This window comes from Biomphalaria glabrata, chromosome 1 (assembly GCF_947242115.1).
Source record: "Biomphalaria glabrata chromosome 1, xgBioGlab47.1, whole genome shotgun sequence".
Taxonomy (NCBI): Eukaryota; Metazoa; Mollusca; class Gastropoda; family Planorbidae; genus Biomphalaria; species Biomphalaria glabrata.
Genome location: NC_074711.1, coordinates 50,222,814 through 50,244,407, shown reverse-complemented (window position 1 = coordinate 50,244,407; position 21,594 = coordinate 50,222,814). Strand labels below are relative to the sequence as shown.

Sequence of the window (21,594 nt, the reverse complement as noted above, 5' to 3'; positions counted from 1 at the left end):
AGGAGCTGTCAACGTTTGACACTACGAAACTAATCGAACTATTGCTGAATGTTTAATATTACAAAACCAATCAAACAATTGCTGAATGTTTAATATTACGAAACTAATCGAACTATTGCTGAATGTTTAATATTACGAAACTAATCAAACTATTGCTGAATGTTTAATATTACAAACTAATCGAACTATTGCTGAATGTTTAATATTACAAAACTAATCGAACTATTGCTGAATGTTTAATATTACAAAACCAATCAAACAATTGCTGAATGTTTAATATTACGAAACTAATCAAACTATTGCTGAATGTTTAATATTACAAAACTAATCGAACTATTGCTGAATGTTTAATATTACGAAACTAATCAAACTATTGCTGAATGTTTAATATTACAAAACCAATCAAACAATTGCTGAATGTTTAATATTACGAAACTAATCAAACTATTGCTGAATGTTTAATATTACAAAACTAATCGAACTATTGCTGAATGTTTAATATTACGAAACTAATCAAACTATTGCTGAATGTTTAATATTACGAAACTAATCAAACTATTGCTGAACGTTTGACACTACGAAACTAATCAAACTATTGCTGAATGTTTAATATTACGAAACTAATCGAACTATTGCTGAATTTTTGACACTACGAAACTAATCGAACTATTGCTGAATGTTTAATATTACGAAACTAATCGAACTATTGCTGAATGTTTAATATTACGAAACTAATCAAACTATTGCTGAACGTTTGACACTACGAAACTAATCAAACTATTGCTGAACGATTGACACTACGAAACTAATCAAACTATTGCTGAATTTTTGATATTACAAAAATAATCAAACTATTGCTGAATGTTTGACACTACGAAAACCAATCAAACAATTGCTGAATGTTTAATATTACGAAACTAATTAAACTATTGCTGAATGTTTAATATTACAAAACTAATCAAACTATTGCTGAATGTTTAATATTACGAAACTAATCAAACTATTGCTGAATGTTTAATATTACAAAACTAATCAAACTATTGCTGAATGTTTAATATTACGAAACTAATCAAACTATTGCTGAACGTTTGACACTACGAAACTAATCAAACTATTGCTGAATGTTTAATATTACGAAACTAATCGAACTATTGCTGAATTTTTGACACTACGAAACTAATCGAACTATTGCTGAATGTTTAATATTACGAAACTAATCGAACTATTGCTGAATGTTTAATATTACGAAACTAATCAAACTATTGCTGAACGTTTGACACTACGAAACTAATCAAACTATTGCTGAACGTTTGACACTACGAAACTAATCAAACTATTGCTGAATTTTTGATATTACAAAAATAATCAAACTATTGCTGAATGTTTGACACTACGAAAACCAATCAAACAATTGCTGAACGTTTAATATTACGAAACTAATTAAACTATTGCTGAATGTTTAATATTACAAAACTAATCAAACTATTGCTGAATGTTTAATATTACATAACTAATCAAACTATTGCTGAATGTTTGACACTACGAAACTAATCAAACTATTGCTGAATGTTTAATATTACAAAACTAATCAAACTATTGCTGAATGTTTAATATTACAAAACTAATCAAACTATTGCTGAATGTTTAATATTACAAAACTAATCAAATTATTGCTGAATGTTTGACACTATGAAACTAATCAAACTATTGCCTGGTTGTGTGGTATGTCTATGGTTCTAACCTTAACCCTCTCCGTCTGAAGGTTTGACTAGAATGTTATCACTTTTATTTCTGAAGAAATGCTGGAAACTTAAAGAAGAAAAACAATATCCACCAACAAAAAAAAAAACGACAGTAATACAGATGGGAGAAAGTTTAAAAACAAAAATAAACAGTTGGAGCAGCACTATGGGGTAGAGGACAGTTTTGATTCTAACTACTCAGTGCCAAATGTAACTGTGTGTACGGATGATTTGATTTAGTAAGGGCAGCCTTCTTGGGATGGCTGCTCTGTCATGAAGTATGCGTCCCAGAGTGTCATCCTGTATAGACAGGATAGAAAGACGCGTAGAAGTTTGGGTTTAATTGGGTTTTTCCGTAGTGACATGACGAATAATTAAAAAGGAAGAACAAGAAATAGAAGAGTAACGGACAAGGAAGAAGAGGTGGACAAGTTAGCAACGACATGGACTGTGCCCTTTTTGTTGATTCAAGTATTGAAGTTATCAACCTGCATTATCTAGTATATTCCTTGTTCATTCCGTTGATTGAGTCTACAACGAACTTGCGAGTAACATCAACATCTATACGTATCAACAAATAGACCATCAACAATCCCAATGGTCCCTAAGTCAAATCCTGACTGTTGCCCCTGCTGTCTATAGTAAGAGGTCTGGCTAGGACTAAGCTTCTATTCAAAAGAAAATAAAAACAAAAGAAAAGATTGTCTCATTTAATATTTCATCATCCTGAACTTTGAGTAAATGCAATATGATTCTAGGAGACAACTATTTAAACTGGTTCAGAAGCTTGAATTACTTTTCGTATCCTTTGAGCATCAGATTGAATTGCTTCATTCTTGGGGTCAATAAGTAAGGCTGCCTCATAATCCTTTAAACCTGTTGAGAAAAAAAAAAAGGCATTCAATATGTTTGTATTATTTGACAATATTGTATGAGAAAGTCAACAAAAGAATCTTTATTAACAGCAAACCCAGTGTATAGTGAGTGTTTATAGATCTCAGATGCAGAAGCGTAGTGAGCAAAACATCCGCCCAGGGCAAAAAACTTTATTGGTCCCCCCCCCCCATTTTCTATGAACGTCACATAGAAATATAGGTTTATAAATAAAAGTATTTGATAATAATAGAATACAATTAACCATTGAATGTATTACCTAACTAAAATATCTACAATAATGTTTTTACCGCCTCTCTGCGCCCCCCCTCCCCCAGAGTGGCGCCTGGGGCATCATACCCCCTTTGCCCCCTCCCTCATTATGTCTCTGCTCAGATGAACAGTGTATAGTGAGTATTCATAGATTTCAGATGAACAGTGTATAGTGAGTATTCATAGATTTCAGATGAACAGTGTATAGTGAGTATTCATAGATTTCAGATGAACAGTGTATAGTGAGTATTCATAGATTTCAGATGAACAGTGTATAGTGAGTATTCATAGATTTCAGATGAACACTGTATAGTGAGTATTCATAGATTTCAGATGAACAGTGTATAGTGAGTATTCATAGATTTCAGATGAACAGTGAATAGAGTTGGGTGGTTGTTAGATCTAGTTGAGTGTAGATGATGTTGATTAGGCTACTCTGATTATGTGGGATGTTAATCGTGAGCTCATTAATACCAATCTCCAACTGAACAAAACAGCATATAATGAAGTAATACAGCCTTTTAAATGAGCAACAGTGTATCTACGAATAAAGGCACAATCTATGTCATCTCTAGTCTGTTTGCTACAAGCGGTCTCCTTGTCGTCTTTCGTCCATTCATCTTTTCTAAGCTCTTCGAATTCTAAATTTAAAATGTACTGTTACATCACTAAGGAAATACCCAATTAAACCCAAACAAATTTAAATTCAATATTAGGAATTTACTTATGTGTATACAATTTTATAAAGGAACTAAATGTTTGTTTGTGAAAGTTTAATTAGTATGGATATTTTTTAGAAAGTAGCCTAGAACAGTTTTAGAAAACTTCCTTGGTGTGTAGTTTTAAATTACTTACCGTGTATAATCATTTTTATAAAGCTAAAAAAAATATTAAATATTATGTACAAATAAAAATTCCAACCTTCAATGTACATCTCTAGCATACAGAAAGCTGTTCCTCGTCGTACTAATGCCCTGGCTCTACTAGAAGCATTTTGTTGTACAGGTGGATACATCAAATCAAGTGCCTGCAATAAAATATCATAAAAACTAAATTGATTAGGCCTTTTGGGTAAATGTTAAGTTACCACAGTTTATAAAGAGAAAATAATGTAGCTAAGAAAATGTATCATTGGTAAGATTAATAGGTTCTGCAAGGTTGTGATTGCCGGGAGTGATAATGGATATAAGCACTCCACTACCTATATAAATGCTTTCCTAATGGCATGCATTTCAAATAGCCTCTGACAACCTGTCCAACTTCTAGCCTTCATGAGTGGCTCAGATATTGAGTCCAGTGGAACTGTTTTCACTAATAGGAGAAGGGGCAAAGGCAAGTAATTGGAGCCTAAACAAGAAAGCTTCAGTCTGAAGGGGTTACCAACCTAAAAGGAAAACTCTGAATTCAAAACTCTGCTGCCTTGCAGCTATACCCAATCATGGGAAAGGCTAAGAGAGTCAACCCTGAAGAAAAATCAGGAGCCAGCAACCCTTAGACAGTTTGCAGCACCCAGCACTACACCCAGGTAGAGCCAGCAACACCGCTGACTCCAAACTGTATCAGCACTTGATGTTCCTTTGGATACATCAGCAGCATGGAGAGGAGGGAACTGATGTATGGGTGACATTGTTCCAACCACAGCTAATCACCTCATTTCCATGAAGTGATCCAAAGTCACTTCACGACTGAAGGATATATATTATATATAAGATCAAATAAATTTTTGTCTGTGGCTAAGAAAATAGTTTTTTTTCACTAATCCAATAATTCAAACAATGTAATAAGACATCTCTATTTTCAAAGTATTAGGACTTTCTGCTTATCTTGTAACAAAACAATTAACTTCGTTAACATTTACTTACTTCTTTTCTTCTTTCTTAATTTCTTTCTTTTTTTTTTTTTATTAATTGTTCATTTATTTACCTTAGAGCAATCTTCAATACACTTGAATAGATTATTTAACTTCAGATGACATGCTCCTCTATTGGAATAAAGTCTGATTTGTTAAAGAAATCTTTCTTTCATAAAATTTAAAAAGAGAAAACAAGTGAAGTATAGTTGTATTAGCACATAACATCTGACTTTCTAGGAACTTATTGATAAGTCATGCCTATATTCAAACAGAATCAACTACTTTAACAACAAAAGGATACGTTGGTAATTTGGGAGCTAAATGAATGGCACAAGTGTAAGCATTGATTGCAGACTGGAAATCTCCAGACGAAAAGTAGGAACTGAAAATATAACAATAGTAACATAACTGGAGCAAGATAAGATGAGATGAGATTTCTTTATTAGTCCAAACAAATGGAAATTAGGTTTGGCTTCTATTGTCTACTTCTCATTACTACTAAAGGCTAAACAATACAGAGGATAAGAGAAACAACACACACACAACCAGCACTTGATGACTTAGGATCCTATGTACTTGAACAAACACACACAACCAGTGCTTGATGACTTAGGATCCTATATACTTGAACAAACACACACTCACACAATCCTATGTACTTCTCAGTGATGACAAATGACCTTGATACACTGACAAGGGTATGAATGTGTTCTGATAGTTTTACAGAACAGGATCTAAGAATTGATGGTTAGGCTAAATTAATCTATAGCTTGAGACAATTATGTCATTTAATACAAAGTCACCAGACTGGATGGACTGGAATTCAGTTTTTGTTGTTTTTAGAACTGATTTGTGTGTGGGAATTAGTTGGATCATTATGTGGTCTGACTCTCTGAAGGGAAATAACATTCCGGATGAGAAGGCCCTTTTTATGTTGCTGTAACACATGTCTAGAGTCCTTGTAGGACAATGAACATTTTGACTATATATAAGAAAGTGATTAAACAACAACTGATGTCTGCCATAACTAGTCCAACAGGGCTTTTAGACTTCACATCATAGTCTGGTCTAAGGTTATCACACAATAGTTCAATACCAGTCACACACACACCTTAGTTTTAATTGGGAAATTGTTGGTGCAACAATTTGTTTCTTTACATAAACGGCCAGTCCCTTGGCTTTACCCTGACTTCACCATTATCTATGGTTCTATTTGCTGTATACAAATGCAACGCATCCAAGTCTACTGAAGTGTTAGGAATGACTTCATTTATTCATATTTCAGTGACACAGGTCAGTGAGCTTTCAAGAAATTGATAGAAATGTTTGCAGCAACAATCTAATAAGTCCAATTTGTTATTCAAGGAGCTAACATTGTCTAGGATGGGAAGCACAATGCCAGTTGGTCCTCTTTCTTTAAACTCAAACTCCTCCTCTACAGCTGTATTTGTTTCATTTTATCCATATGTTGATAGGCTCAATGTAGTTTGTTATGCATCAGCCATTTGTTTTCATGATGGCAGGTGTATAGATTCATTGATGATCATATTATTCATCATTTGCACTAAAACATCGGTTCTTAACACATATATACACACACACACATATGTAATAACAAAATCTACTAAATAAATAAAACTAATTCTTAAAAAAAAAGACTAATGAAAAAATTAGACTGTCCAATAAGTTATGAACTAACACATTGGAAATGAAAGCGTTAATAATGTATGATGAATTGCATGCAAAATTTTATTGACCTTTAATTTTGAGTGCATTTTATGTATTCATATTCATAAATGAAAATCTTAGCACTTTTCAAAAGTAAAGTTAACTTACTTTCCTTTATCTAACAACCACTGGGGATTTTTTTCTTTTTCACTTAAATCATTGTCTAATGAAAGTTGTATGGCATTCCTTGCTTCAGCTTGTTTTTTCAGCCACTAAGAAGATAAAGAAAAGAAAATTACTTCTAATTAGATTTTTTTTTGACATTGTTATGGACTAAAACTTAGTACAGTAGATTTTATAATTTATGATTGGTAATTTGAAAAGTAAACAAATTTTTCTAATGAATACACAGAGTGTTGCAATGTTCTCACTCCCCCACACACATACACACTAGCTTACTGTTTCTTCTTGTTCTGCTTGTGACTCTCTAGTTGGTGTTGGAAAAACACGAGGCGTGTGTTTCACTGTGATATTTCCACTCTCTCTTACTATTCCAGATTTACCTTTTGGTTCACTTTCAAAAATGCTGCCAGGTTTTTCTGTAATCAATGGAAAAGAAACAAAATTATTTAACTTACTATTAACATTTTTCAAGCCTAATTATTTACATTGATCCCTCGCCACTTCATGCTTTTTGCTGTTTTACATTTTTGTATAACGAATTCTTGGAAAAAATAATTTGAAGATCTTTGTTGTTTTTTTTTAGGATTTAACATTCAATCAATGGAAATATATATATTTCGAACATTTTTACAAGAATAAATCCCAAATGTATAAAAATATGTAAAAACTAATATTAATTTTAACATGAGAAGCTAGTTTGCAATGTATCATAGAATCACCTATTTGGCCTTATACACAGTACCCCGACAAAATAGCACAAACAAAATAGCTCAGAAAAAAATATATTTCAGTCATTTTGAAATAAATACTTTAGATATTGTAAAATATGAATAGAGCCAATATTTTTTTTTAATGCTATCATTATTTTTCAGTCATTTTGCAGTAATCACTTTAGATATCTTAAAACATAACTATGCAAACAGTAAGCAAAATTATAAGATGAAATGAATAATTTCAAAATGTATCATTTATTTACATTCCAAAAGTGTACTTTGAAAACAGGCAAAGATACTTGTCAGATTTATACACATACACACAAACTTTCATGAAGTGAAATTGTAGGAAATGTCTATAATTATTGTATTTTGTCTACCTACATGAATACAGTACAGTACCTATGTTCATGTAGGGTAAGGTGAGGTGAGGAAAGAGGGAAAAAGCCTTACTATAAGACTTACTATAAGAGCTAATAAAGTGTATAAATGAATATAACATTTCTAATTCATGGATTTCAATTATCTCTGGTGGTTCCTGAAGGCATCTACCACAATAAATGAGGGATCACTGTAATATATTATGATATATACCTAATGAAATTTAATACATAGTATTATATCTCACTACATCAAGAAATATATATTACAGTATGTAAAGAAATTACTTTACTTCTTTTGCTGTGCTGTGTTTTGCTTTTGTTCTCTGCAAGAAGTTTTTCTTTCTCCTGTGTTAAAAGAATTTTATTATAAAGAAGCTTTCATTAGTTATATTGTTAAAACTATACTCTGAGCCAAGGTGACTCAAACGTGAATCCACTGTGACTTAGATTTTTATTTTTACGACATCTCTGGATCTACCTACCCAGTTTTATTGGATCTTTGACTTTTTTTTTTATAGAAATTTAGAAAAAAAAAAGAAAACACTAAATGCTTATTACCAATATATTACCGATATATAAAATAAACATTACATAATTTACCTTCTCTGCCAAACTTCTTTGTTCCTCTTTCCATTTCTCCAAAGCTTCAGTGGCTTTTTTTCTTTCTTCATCTTTAATCTTAGCAATTCTGTCACGTTCAAGTTGTTCAATCTATTAATAAAATACTTATAAGTATTAACTTCAACTTCATATATGTAAGTGATCATATATATACAAATTTTTTTAAATAAAAACTCTATTTCAAACTCTTCATATATATAAATATATAATAAATAAATAAATAAATATATATATATATATATATATTATATCTCTAATCTAATAACCAATCTATATCCTACAAAATATTTTTGGATGTCTATAGGTTTACCTTTAGCATCTCATTCACTGCTGTTTTTCCATGTTCTCTTTTGATATCATTTTTTTCATTAGCTTCATCTTCTAATCTTTTCTGGTATTTTAATAAAGCTTCATCTCTTTTATTTTTCATGACTTCCTTGTTGTCTGGAACAAAATTCATTTTAAGATGGGTACAAAATAAAATAAAGCAAAACTAATTAATACTACTCGTTAAATACAACAAATATTTATTCTTGTCTTTATCTTAGAAATTACAGATGTTCCTTCAAAAGAGAACACTGTTGAATAAACATATATATATACATATATATATATATATATATACATATATATATATATATATATATATATATATATATATATATATATATATATATTAGAGTTGCACCGGGTGTACTTTTTGATATTCTGGCTTGATAATAATATATGAAATCTGGCCAAAGCTAGAGCCAGATACCTTCATGTCTTGTACTGGACATTCAAGCATATACCCCAGATATGCATATAACCTGCACAAACTACACAATAAGTAAAAACAAAATCGTACAACCCACACCCTTTTATACATGTGAAAAGTGTGGCTTGCTGTATACTACCAGTACATAAAGTACTTTCTTCAATACTATTTGTTTTCTTGAGCTTTAGAATAATATGTACATAAATATTTCCAATGTACATTTCACAACCACACAGCGAACTATAGGAGGTATAAAGACCCACTGGTACATTCATAGTTTCTATTATACCGGTACTATGTTATTAATAAGTAAAATAAATTTTGTAAACCTTGCACCTTCCATTCTTTGGAAAAACTTGTAAAACCTGTGGGTTATGTGCATAAAAATACAGTAATTAACTTGTTCTACTGAACATTTTGCTAAACTTCTAAATAACATATTATATTCATATTATTTTTTTTTTACTTTTATTTACCTTATAGTTTGAAACTCTATTACTGTTTGATGATTTAAAGTTTAACAGCATTTATTAACAGATAGGCCTACCTGTATCACAAACTAATCAGTGTAAAATGTGAGGTAATAAGAGTCCACCAACCTTAAAGGGATGTGTGGGATGGTCAACATAGAATATGTAAATGTATATTCAACTAATGTAAATCTCTCAAAGGTAAAGTGCAATCTGGGTGGAATAGTGGGAAGATGTATGTGTTCATGTACTTCAGACCATCAGGCTTCTATTTTAAAGGTCACTGACTGCTTTGCTCCTGGCGTCAATGGGTTGATACTAAAAGTGACTGCTACAGTTGCCATCTGAAGCGTTGTAGGTCAATATTTATTGGTTTAGATTAATTCAATAGCAACAAACTATATTTTATTAACAGATCTTTTCTACCTTTCTATTAGTTACTGAGGTCAAATGTTTCTTAACAATCCAGCCTATTTTTTTTTTCTTTGGTTACTAGTCTAGATATGAATGTAAGGAATTTAATCAATTTGTTTTATGACATTTTAAACTTTACTCTAAGGTTTTACATTATATAATAAGTCAATAAATTTAAGAAATGAAAGTAGCCTTTTTTTTCTTAAGTTATTAATTCAAGGCAAAAATGTATACACACACATCTTTGTTTTTTTTTATTGTGCAAGAAAGTAGTAAGAAACATCTTCCTTATTACTGATTTTATTTTGTACAATCAGGTAGATTAGCTAGGTCTAGACCAAACCAACCACACACAAAATTGTGAAAAGTTCTCAAAGTTTAATTTTTTTTCATAGTTTAGTTAAACTTTTTATTTTTTTATTTGGTGATTCAACTACTTTATTTTTAGTTTAAACTTAAGTTCTATTTTAATTTTTTTTAAATTTAGCTGTTACCATCACTAATGAAATATAGTTTTACATATACTCGTAGTTTGTGTAACAAAAGATCACACTAGTAGAGGTGTTATGTACTACACCCCCATAATTGCGATTTATCTACAAGTAAGCAAACCCAGTTTCCTCATAAGATATGACCTCTATACAGTGTCAACATGTTGTCTTAATGTGGTCACCTGTCTATCTATAAACTCATTGTGATGGATAAAACAAATAAGTGGGGGTAGGGGGGGATAGATCCGAACAGGTAGACAGGTAGAAACTACAGTGTAATTTTTACTATCTGGCCAACTATCCGGGACTTATATCAAGCCAAAGCCAAATATGGGCAGATAATGAAAAATGGCTGGATATTGAGCTGGAGCCAGAGCTACTCTCCGGTGCAACCATAATATATATATGTATGTGAGTGAGTGTGTGTGCATAATTATATTCTAAGCCAAGGTGACTTAAATTTGAACCTAAATGTAGACTAAAATATGTATTTTGAAGATATATAAATGTATTGCTTTTTTGTAAGTTACAAACATGTCTCTATTAGAGTTCACATCATTTGACAATGGCAAGGATTATAGTATACACAATTTCATCAACAAACAGCAAATACATCGACATAAATAAGCAAAGTTAGTGACTCTTGCAATGGTATTTTAAAAATTCCAAAAGGAACTTATCTAAATTTTCAAATTCTTTTTTTAAAATATATATTACACACTTACTTGAATCGCTGGAATGTAGGTTTTTCCAAAAACCTGGACATTTTTTGATAAGTTTAAATATGATGACACCATCTCCTATCTGTGCACAGCCTCTGCAATCTTCTACAGGTGCAGCCAAAAGGCATTCAAAAAAATATGGTGGGTAATTTACCTGACAATGAAAAATAAAGTGCAAAGATCTGAGCTTTAAGATTTGACTAAGGAATCAGTGAAAAATTATCCCAGATTCCCATTCCCCACTACATGGATGAGATCCTATTGGAGATTTTCATAATAGTCCTAAAATGAATCAAGCAAGTCCATGCAGAGTACTATTACCATAATCTATCTGGCCAAAAGATTTCCAGGTTTCATCTACTCAAGAGCAAATGCAGTGATTGATACTTGTAACCTGATACAAGGCAAACTGTTCCATAATAGTATCCATTTAAATGAACAGGAATTTTTAAAGAAGCAGATGCAGTGATTTGTTTTGCTGGATCTGTATCCCCCAACCTCCAGTTCTATTAACTGTTAGACACCTTATTTTTATAGTTTAGTTATTTAGCGACGCACCATAGAAGACGCATATTGAACGGGACTAGTGACATTTGGGATATGTTGGGTTAGAGACCGGAAAATCAGTTGGCGATATAATCCTCTAGGGTAACGACGTGTTTAGTGACAGAGACTTTTACTGTGGCCTTTTCTTAGAATAAATACATGGTACATTGTTCTTCAGCGTTGACTACTACTTAAAACCGATGTGTTTGTTTTGTCTGGATTGTTGATCAACTACACGGAATACACCCGAACAATAACACCCAAACGCTTGCAGAGTAATTGGTTGAAATTCAACAGTCATCCATAGTTGACCTCAAGACAGCCTGAACAAGCAACATCACATAACATAGTGTTAATATGCTGAAACTGGAAATATTTTATAATCACATATGGAAAAAAATTATGCTTTTCTTTTTTCTTTAAGACCATTTTCTGACTACAACACAAATATATTTACAAAGTTTATTAATAAATATCAACTCACTCTGTCTGTGTGTATGTCTATCTGTCTGTCTGTCACAGATGTGTAGGTCAATCAGCCCTGTACTTAACAGGTGGCCATAGTGTTGGCTGAAGTTGTATGTTGGTCTTAATAATGATGCTAGATGTTACTAGCCCTTGCTTGTTAGTTGGGTTTATATTCACTTTCAGAGGTAAACAGTCATTTTTTTTAGGTCTTCATGATAATTTAGAAGAATATAGGCTTATACTGGCTTATAGCTTATTTAATTAAGTATAGACTTAACAGTGTGTGCATTAAATATTGATTATAATAATTATATATTAATTATTATCTTTAGGCCCAGCAATGGTGCGACTTGATAACCTGTACCAATGATTAGAAATATAGAATTAATAGATCTACTCTAGTAGATACATTCAATTGACTAAGATTGTAGATCTAGATTCTATTAAGATCTCATCTCTAATTCTAACTAAACCTAAGAGTCTAGTCTACTAAGTCTAAGAGTACGAAGACTGCCTAGTCAGGCTTGTGCAGTACGAATAGCCTGGAATAGCCTACTACTAACTACTAACTAGTAGACTACTGACTAGTAGTAGTAGTACTAGTACCTTCAGATATTCTTCGGATGAGAAAATGTCAACTTTTTTTGCGTTTACCCCTTTTAAAGGAATGGTTATCCATAATAATGAATCTGTTTCTTCCCAAGTATAATCCTTGACAGACAGTGGCATTTTAAATAACAAATCCAGTGAAGAACTAGTAACTAATACAGTTGAAATCCACGTCTAGTGACCTAGTCTCTTTCCGGATACGTTTCCAAGCAACAACTATTTTATCTATAAAAAAAAAATGTACTGTTGCCAACTATTGTCTATGAATATTTCATTTTATTTGTTTCAACCGTGAGAAGGAAATAGTAAAAACAAGTAGACTCTAACTCTATATAAGGATCCTAGAATAGATTTAGATAGATCTAGTAGATTTACAATTATTTTCTAGATTTCATATCGCCGTTTTCCCTATAGTGTTGGTTTTTTTTATAAGAAGTTCTACATGTCACTTTGTCAGTGTGGATTTTTTTTTTAATTTGACACATTTTTCCAGTTGTGTTTTTTTTTAAACGGAGAACAAAAATTCGGATGGGAATATTTGATATTTGTACGAAAAACTTACGCTTTATTTTTTCCCAATAGATCTAATATCTAGATCTAGATCTAAATAGTGATTAGATTATTAGATAGATCTAAATCTACATTTTAAATTACATTTAGGTAAGATTTATACAATATTGTCAATATAGAATATAAATAAATATATTATAATATTATTTAATATAGACTTAATAATTTAGATCTAGAATATTCAATAGATTATCATTCTTCATTCTATCTACCAGTTACTTACGTTTATCGAACAAGTTAAGCTCATTCGCCGACATTTTTTATGTTTGAATTTGTGTATCTCCGTTAAAATTAGACCTAGAAAAAAAAAAGATTATATCTATGAACTCCTCATCCATTTTTCTTAAAAAGTAGACATGTTTTATTCTATTACTACTCATAGTTAAACTTATATTTGATGTTAACGTGGGTCAGGTTGATGATTTCAGAAGCTTAAATTATCAAACACTTTTTTACCTTTATCTTATCTTATCGAACATATTAAGAACTTATCGAACACATGAGAAGTATGGTGTTTTAAAAGTGTTATAATCTATATATTTTTTTTATTTATATCATTTTCTTTTTACGGCATGTCAAGACAGACAGATTTTAGTCATTTTCACATGGTCCACATCGAAGGAATCTATAATCTATCACTGATCAGCTCTGCTTAGAAACTGACGGTGCTAAGCCCAGTAACGCATTACCGTAGTACTTATTTAGGTCTAAGCTATTTTGAGACATTAGGCCATTAATAAATTAAATCCAGATATTATCTATTTGAGGGAGAGCCTAATAAGCTTTGGTAGCCAATAGATAATCCTCCCCAAGTCATTGCAGGACACAACAGTTTACTTGGTTGACCTAAAAACAAAACATACGGTACGCGGCCCTACGTAACTAGCCGCCGATTTAGCACGCTCAGTGTATGTAACAGCCCAAAAGTCAGTGCTAGATATTTTTCGATCTGGGCGGAGAAGGGGTGGGGTGCTGAAAAGCTATGGTAGCTTGCGAGCTGGGTTACCTATAGATGTAGATAAATCCGCCCTCCCTAAACCACCTGGTTGACCAAAAAAAAAAACACCGTATTTTAGAGCATGCTTAGTATTTGTCACACACACACAAACAACATATCTATATATCTATCACGCCTAGTGTTTGTGACCTAATTAGCGGCTTGACCATAGGTACTCGAATGATGGCTCCTCCCCCTTTCCCCTCAACATTGTTCTTACTACAACTTGAACAATGTTTTGGGGCTGCGTTGGTGGCCTGGTTTACACCTGTGTGTTGGGCTGTCAATGACCATTTTTTTTTGTTGTGTGTTAGTCTGGTGGCTGCGTTTGGATTGAGTCTTGAAATTTATGTTGTTACTTTGCACTGAAAAAGTGTGAATGTTGGAGAGTGGAATTGCGTAAGAAGAAAGCGCGGGTAAGGGGTGTAGGCAGAATAAGAGAGTGGTTAAATGTGTTATTGTTATTATTTTGTGTATTTGTGATGTTTCAAAGGAGTGTCTTTGTAGCGCATTATGAGCTTTATCATACTTTATGGCAAAAAAAAAAATATATATATATAATTTTATAGACCAGGCGCCACACGTCTAGATCGAGAAGCACAACTGACTATGTATTTGAGGCTGACGTCACATTTTAATGGTTGATCAATTATTGATGATCTCTTGATACAGTGTCTGGACTGTTTCTCTCCCCCCCCCCCCCCTTTTTTTTTTCACCTACCAAAGACATTTTTATTTCAAAATACCATATCTGCATACATTGTATACCTCCCCCTTAGCCCTTTCGTTTTATTAATATCTCTTCACATCAAGCACATGCGCTAGGTATTTGTTTATAACACATAATTCAGAAGTTAATAGAATGGGGCATCTGAAAAAAAGACACAACACAACTGGATAATTCTAAATTCATTGTTCCTGTGTTATATTCTATATTCCTTACACCTATATATGGTGGCACAACGATGATAATAGCATCAAACTATATGTGTCATAAAATCAAGCTGTTAACATGGGTACAATTAGTGCATATCGATGTAAATCTATTTACTTAGAAAAATATAGCACATTTACGGTAAACCACAAATAGCTGATACAAATTGTAACACGTGGGTAATTTATATATGTACTTTGCATTACATTATTTTTAAAAATAACAATTAAAAAAAATATAATTTAAATATTTTGTGTTCTTTGGGTTATATCCCTTTGATGTTTATTTTTAACATTAAAATGGCGTTCGATATCTTACGAAGCTGAGATTGCTTATATAAAAACTGCTATTATCGAACACCCCCTTTTTAAACCTCAATTTTCATGTTTAGGTAGCAAAGGACACTTTAAAGAAAATTGTTGCAAATATTTCTCAGCCTAATTAGAAGCGTATTATATAGGTTTTGTTGAGCTGAACATCATTGGCATTAAAAAATACCCTTAACCCGAGACTCACTTCACTCTTCCCAAGAGGTCAAAAAAAGGGAAATTTTTATACCAATATTACCAATGCACTTTGAATATAAGTAAAAAAATTATCCTCGGGTGAAAATGAAACTAAATATAACTAAACTATAAAGAAATGGACGATGCACAATAGGAATGGACTAGTTTCATCATAATCATCGAAATAAAGGAGAATTTTAAAAAATACAATGGGGTGTTCGATAAGTACCATAAAACGAAGGTGTTCGATAGATGAGTGTTTCTCCAGTACTGGTTACAACTAGGTATTGGTTCACTAAAAAGTCCGTATTTCATAAGATTGTTATTCAAATGTGACAATTTGCATTACATTGCATTAAGAAATGGTTAATCTATAAATTTTGATATTTTGAGCTCATAAGGTGCTAGGGAAATATTGAAATTGTAAAAAATGTGTGAAATTACTACCCAAAATGGCAGCTTTTGATGTAACACGGAACACCATGGTATGATTGAATTAATATCGTACTAAAACCAAGGGGCATAAAACTTCCATCTTTGTTGGAATATGTTAACAAGATCCTCATATTTCAATGTCATTATTTAGTTTTTCTCAAGGTTATTAAAATATTGATTAAACACGGTCACAAAAAGGCGTTTGAGGCGCATCGCGATGTGTCCCACTTTATACGGAATTACAATCCTCTATGAATTGTAAACAAGAAATAAATAATATGCTCAACATTGCATTTCTGTTACAACAAGCATTAAAGATTTCTTTTAAAGTATTTTTTTTGTTAAAAGCTTTCTAAACATGCATAACGAGCTTAAAATAGGTCGAGGTGTCCCAGATGAAGCGCCTGTGCTGCGTGTGTTAAGAATGGGATTATTTTTCCCACAACACTACTTTTTATGAATGAGAGTTCTTTTGAGCATCACAGGTATTGTGTAGAACAAAAGAAGTGCCGTTTCCGCTGGAAATACTGGCGTAGTAATTAACAGGAGTACGTAAACAATAGCGTGTCCCACAATAAACCATTGATGCGCCTCAAGCGTCGACACGATCAATCGCCGGCAATCTTGCACAAAAACCTCATTTAATCTGTTTTTTGTGAATCAACAACCCATCAGGTACGTAGATATTTCATTATTCTACTGAAATTTAAGCTTATTACAAATAAGTTTGATTGCAATATCCAAATCGAAGTGCTTTTTTTATTACGAGGTTACTAAATTTAACCATTCAATCATGACGTCACGTGAAGCGTCTTGAACACAATTTAGTCTTAAATCGTAAAGTTAATCAATTTTAAAGCCTGTTACTAAACAAAAAGTTTATATTTCTAAAACAATTATGTTGATGTAATAGTAGACGTGTGTAGCGATTTAAAATAATTAATTTGTTTTTATTTTGAGAAGTAAATTGGATTAGGCGTTGAGGCGCTCCTTGGGACCCCGTGCTGGTGTTTTCCATGCATAAATTATGGCGTCACATGTAGCGTCTAATGCGAGTTCAGGATTTGTTACGTTTTCTGTATTCATGGAAGTTTTAATTAAGATTAAATGATTTTAATATATGTAATAAACTATTTTCATAATTAATCATTTTAAATGAACATTTATTGACATCTTTTATTTTATATTTTTTGTAATTTTACTTTACATCGTTTGGGGCGTTTCAGTGGACACTACTCCGTTTGTTTACAAATGGTGTCCTAGTTTGCGTCTGTTAAGTCCAAATAGATTTTAGTGATAGTTTGTTAAAGATTTTACAGTGTCAGATAATATTAGCTACATCTAAAAGAAATAAAGCGGTACTGTTTAAGAAATATTAAATAATTAAAATTTACTTATTACTGTAAATAAGATTTAGAACTATTAGATCTTTCGTTTGAGGCGCATCTCGGACACTTGTCTTTAAAACTTTAAAGAGCTTAACTCTAGATCTAGAAATCTAGACTGATTAGACCTCTAGACCTAAATCTAGATTTACTCTAGATCTAGATCTAATTATGTAATTCATTATCTAGATTTACTCTAGATCTAGATCTAATTATGTAATTCATTATATTATAGCTAGATTTACTCTTGAGTCTTGATCTAGACCTAGAGTAGAGTAGAATAGTCTAGTCAGTCTAGATCTAATTCACTATCTAGATTTAGATCTAAACTAGATTATTAGATTAGAAATCATTAGATCTTTTATGAATCTAGACTAGTGACTCTAGACTAGATCATTTATGACTAGATTTAGAATCTATTTTTAGATTTAATAATATATTTTTCTTTAAATTGACCAGTATCTAGAAAAATATCTAGAGACTAGATCTATATTATAGACCTATTCTATATTAAAATGTAGATAGTATCTAAAACAAAGTTTGGTTTAACCTGCACTTAATTTCCATTGTATTGTTTATACAGTATATTCAATTATATTATATTCAGTTCTTTCAGTCTACCACTGAATGATTATAACTTAAGTTAATATAATTAACAGTACTAGTCCTATACTATTGATTGAGTCTATCCCTATCAAGCAATTATGGGCATTACTAGACTAGATTTAAATAATGCACCAATATATAATATATTATATGTTTATGAAATTTATTAGTAGGCCTATATTATATATAATAGATCTATTTATTTAGATACTTATACATTTTTTTATAAATTACAGATTTCAGTAATGGAGTATCTGTTAGAGTTTCAAGGCGTCTACAAGCCAAGAAAGACTCTAAATTTACAAGCATCAAAGCCTGAGTCTCTAACACGTGTTGCTGTTTTAGAGCAGAGAGAAAAGGAAAGGTTGAGAAAAGCTGCATACAGGGCCTAGTTAAGCCCACATGAAAAAGCTTGGATAAACAGAAAACGCAAAGAAAGAAAACAGCAAGCTAATAGTCCACTTAATGTCATCTCAGCAGAGGTTGGTGAATCACTAGGTACTGGATTCCAGACTCCAGTGGCAAAAAGAATGGCTGTTTCAAGGGCTTTGATGAAATTGCCTAGGTCACCCAAGAAATATGCTGCAGTTTTTGATGGTCTCACACAAATATGCTCCCCAAGAAAAAGTAAAAGCTGTCCATGACATACGCTTTCTGCGCCTACCTGAGAGAAGAAAGCTCATCCTTCTAAACAACATTAAAGAAAGTATCAAAACCTAACTACACTCCACCAGCAAAAAAAAAAGTCAGATGTCTAGTGCTCATAGACAAGTACTCTGCAGTATCCTTAGTAAGTACAACAAACTCAGAGGTTGTGCTACTCATTTCTAACATTTGGTCAAGAAGTTTTATGTCCAAGTGCAAATCAGAACAAATTGCAAGAAAAAAAATGACGTGATTGCATTGCACAAAATGCCTTGGAAACAATATTCATTTTTTACAGTAGAGGGAACTGATCCCTCTCAATCATCTGTTAGTGCTCAAACAGGAAAACGTTTCATGCAAAAGCTACTTTACATAAGATGCAGTCTTGCTTATGTGAGTTGTGTTTGAAGATTTTTCTTTATATAGAGGGCATTAATAAATTTCTGATCAAAAAAGGACACAGAGAGCTGACATTAATAAATCCAGCTTCATCACTTGACTTAACTCTATGCCCAAGAACTAATGCCAATTGTTTTCATAAGCTGCAGTGCATTGAAAGATCATGTAGCAACTGTGGTGTGGATTTAATTAACAAGTATTGAGCCTTTAAAAAATTGCACAGATGAATTAGCAGAGTGGAGTATAGTATGTGGTCAAAGATGACGGATGAGTATGTTCAGAGTGATGGTACACTGCAAAAGGTATCAAAGTGGCGACCAGTAAATAAAGAAGGATCTTTTAATGACCTAGTGAGAGGTATTACACCTAACACTATTGCTTACAGAAATAGAAGCTGTTTCTGCTATCCATACAGAAATTCATATGGCAGTCAGTGCCTGCATGATGAAATATGTGGCTCTTGGAAGGTGTTCAAACTTCAGAAACAAAATGGTAAGTACTTGTATTTATTTATTTTTAAATAGCACTTTACAATTATCTGAGAAAAAAACATTATTCATTTTAAAATTACGTAATTGATTTCTAAATGAAATTGTTTCTTTTTCTTCAGTAGTGCAATCTCAGTCAAATCTTGAAGACTCTTTGGATGTCAGTCCCATATGCTCAAATTCAAAGGTAAAGAGCTTTTACATATAAACATTTTAAACATTTTCATTGAATCTTATGTTACCTGTATTGTATAAGTTGTTTTTTAATAATATACCTTGCTAAATAATTTTAGACTCATTTTAGAAATTAAGTATTTCAGCCCCATGTTGTTGTTTTTTCAGGCCCAAACAATTTTCTTCACTCATCAAAAGTACATTGTAAATAGCTGTGTGATTGTCAAGTATGGGGAAATATTCTATCCAGGTATAATTTTTTGCACTGTGTACCTTTTAATTTCAATAAACAAGTTCAAAGTATGTTTTAGATTGAAGTATTAACTTTTCAACATTGCTGGTAATTTTTTCTAACAGGAGTTGTGATAGAAGTCCTGGATGATCAGCGCAGAAATAATTTTTTTAAAAGGCACAGAAATTAAAGAAATATAGGACATACAGTTAGTGTATGCAGACAGGATTGTTACTGAAGTGATGTTGATACCAAGGCAATAGTTTGAGAGTGGAATGTTTTGATTTCTGAATTTGTCAAATAAAATTTGTGTACAGTTTTATGTGTTTTCTTTTCTTTCTTTTTTTTTTCAAACCTTTTTCTGTGTGTTAAAACTAACAAAAGATATAAAATATATATTTGTCAATAATTAAAAATAATAATGATCATTCACTTGTGCACAGATAAGACAAAAATATAAACTTATAAACATTATTTTAAAAAATGGTGTCCCATGAAGCACCCGCGACATTTTGTGAAATTAAAGCAGCATTTTTACAAATGGGTACTATATGACTAGAATAGTGAACTTAATAACAAGTCTAATGGATCACTTTAGTGCAAAAATAAAATAATTTCAATATTCTCACAGAATATCTTTTAAAAAAACTTTAACTTGTAGTGTCACAGGTGCTACGGTGTCCCAAATTTTGAATTGAGCTCAAATCCACTTTTTCTATGCAAAAGCATAAATTTCAGTATCTAAAGACTAATATCAATAAAGACAGTTATATTATGCTAAAATACAATGAATTTATCAATTGGTCGTTGTTAAATTATCAAGTGGTGTCCCGGTGATGCACCTGTGACGCAAAAGGGGGTACCCCTTGAATAGACACTGCTGTCAAAATCTACATCTTGCAATTCATTTTCTATTGATAAATTCTTAAAGTGAACTGGTTGAAGAAGTGAATACAGTTGAAATGAAACCAAAAACTTCAACTTTAATTTTTAGCATAATGTGACACTTTTTGGCACCAGTACTGGAGAAACACTCAGATGTAAGTTACTCTAGATCTACTAGATTTTACTAGAGACTAGATCTATCACTACTATTGTACTATCAGTAACTATCTTAATATAATCTTAGTATCTACTATCTAGACGATCTAGAATCTATAAATAAGTTAGTCTATTACTTATTTACTATAGTCGTATGTCGTATAGTAGGTTCTTATATTTTGGACACTCCATCGAATTCTCCTTCAATGAACGGGTCGCTTTTTTTTGTTTGTAGTTCATTTGTTTTTATGTTTGGAGCAAAAATCGACGTTTTGGGACTGCGCATGTCCAATTTTAGAAAAGTTCCGGTAATTTTGTTCCGTTTTTCCAAAGCAGATGGCAGTTTTTTAGATTCTCTGTAACCATGTATGTAAAGCTATTGTTTTAACCTCCCCCG

The 21,594-nt window shown here is 31.8% G+C and overlaps 2 protein-coding genes across 10 annotated transcripts; one reads left to right on the top strand and one right to left on the bottom strand.

The window, feature by feature from the left end:
* Nucleotides 1–1,675: 1,675 nt before the first annotated feature.
* LOC106079950 (dynein axonemal assembly factor 4-like) lies at nucleotides 1,676–21,355 on the bottom strand. Of its 8 annotated transcripts, none has more exons than XM_056041759.1 (13): nucleotides 14,045–14,230; nucleotides 13,579–13,652; nucleotides 11,166–11,316; nucleotides 8,619–8,752; nucleotides 8,288–8,398; nucleotides 7,978–8,032; nucleotides 6,868–7,007; nucleotides 6,577–6,680; nucleotides 5,042–5,122; nucleotides 4,812–4,884; nucleotides 3,810–3,915; nucleotides 2,539–2,618; nucleotides 1,676–2,410 (listed from the first exon to the last, which is right to left on the bottom strand). In XM_056041759.1, the coding sequence occupies exons 1-13, from the start codon at nucleotides 14,079–14,081 to the stop codon at nucleotides 2,297–2,299; spliced, it is 1,260 nt and encodes a 419-aa protein (XP_055897734.1). In that variant the 5' UTR covers nucleotides 14,082–14,230; the 3' UTR covers nucleotides 1,676–2,296. The 8 variants fall into 8 exon arrangements, with proteins under 8 accessions (XP_055897734.1, XP_055897777.1, XP_055897743.1 ...); XM_056041802.1 differs by lacking the exons at nucleotides 13,579–13,652; nucleotides 14,045–14,230 and adding exons at nucleotides 9,665–9,879; nucleotides 12,193–12,485; XM_056041768.1 differs by lacking the exons at nucleotides 13,579–13,652; nucleotides 14,045–14,230 and adding an exon at nucleotides 12,831–13,094 and having other exon boundaries at nucleotides 1,678–2,410.
* LOC129928264 (uncharacterized) lies at nucleotides 16,055–20,475 on the top strand. Of its 2 annotated transcripts, none has more exons than XR_008779850.1 (5): nucleotides 16,055–17,349; nucleotides 18,455–19,754; nucleotides 19,873–19,937; nucleotides 20,093–20,174; nucleotides 20,282–20,475. XR_008779850.1 is itself a non-coding variant. In XM_056041840.1 (5 exons), the coding sequence occupies exons 2-5, from the start codon at nucleotides 19,511–19,513 to the stop codon at nucleotides 20,344–20,346; spliced, it is 456 nt and encodes a 151-aa protein (XP_055897815.1). In that variant the 5' UTR covers nucleotides 16,061–16,902; nucleotides 18,455–19,510; the 3' UTR covers nucleotides 20,347–20,475. The 2 variants fall into 2 exon arrangements, 1 of the variants encoding a protein (XP_055897815.1); XM_056041840.1 differs by having other exon boundaries at nucleotides 16,061–16,902.
* Nucleotides 21,356–21,594: the final 239 nt, after the last annotated feature.

Excerpts from the sequence above, each read along its gene's own strand:
- LOC106079950 (XM_056041751.1), bottom strand. The coding sequence starts at position 12,905 with ATGCCACTGTCTGTCAAGGATTATACTTGGGAAGAAACAGATTCATTA. Across the intron at positions 8,033-8,287 it reads AAAGAAGTTTGGCAGAGAAG|GAGAAAGAAAAACTTCTTGC; the intron begins GTAAATTATGTA and ends CTTTTAACACAG. Across the intron at positions 4,885-5,041 it reads TTAGCTCCCAAATTACCAAC|ACTTTATTCCAATAGAGGAG; the intron begins GTATCCTTTTGT and ends TTAACAAATCAG.
- LOC129928264 (XM_056041840.1), top strand. The coding sequence starts at position 19,511 with ATGTGGTCAAAGATGACGGATGAGTATGTTCAGAGTGATGGTACACTG. Across the intron at positions 19,938-20,092 it reads CCATATGCTCAAATTCAAAG|GCCCAAACAATTTTCTTCAC; the intron begins GTAAAGAGCTTT and ends TTGTTTTTTCAG. Across the intron at positions 20,175-20,281 it reads TGGGGAAATATTCTATCCAG|GAGTTGTGATAGAAGTCCTG; the intron begins GTATAATTTTTT and ends TTTTTCTAACAG.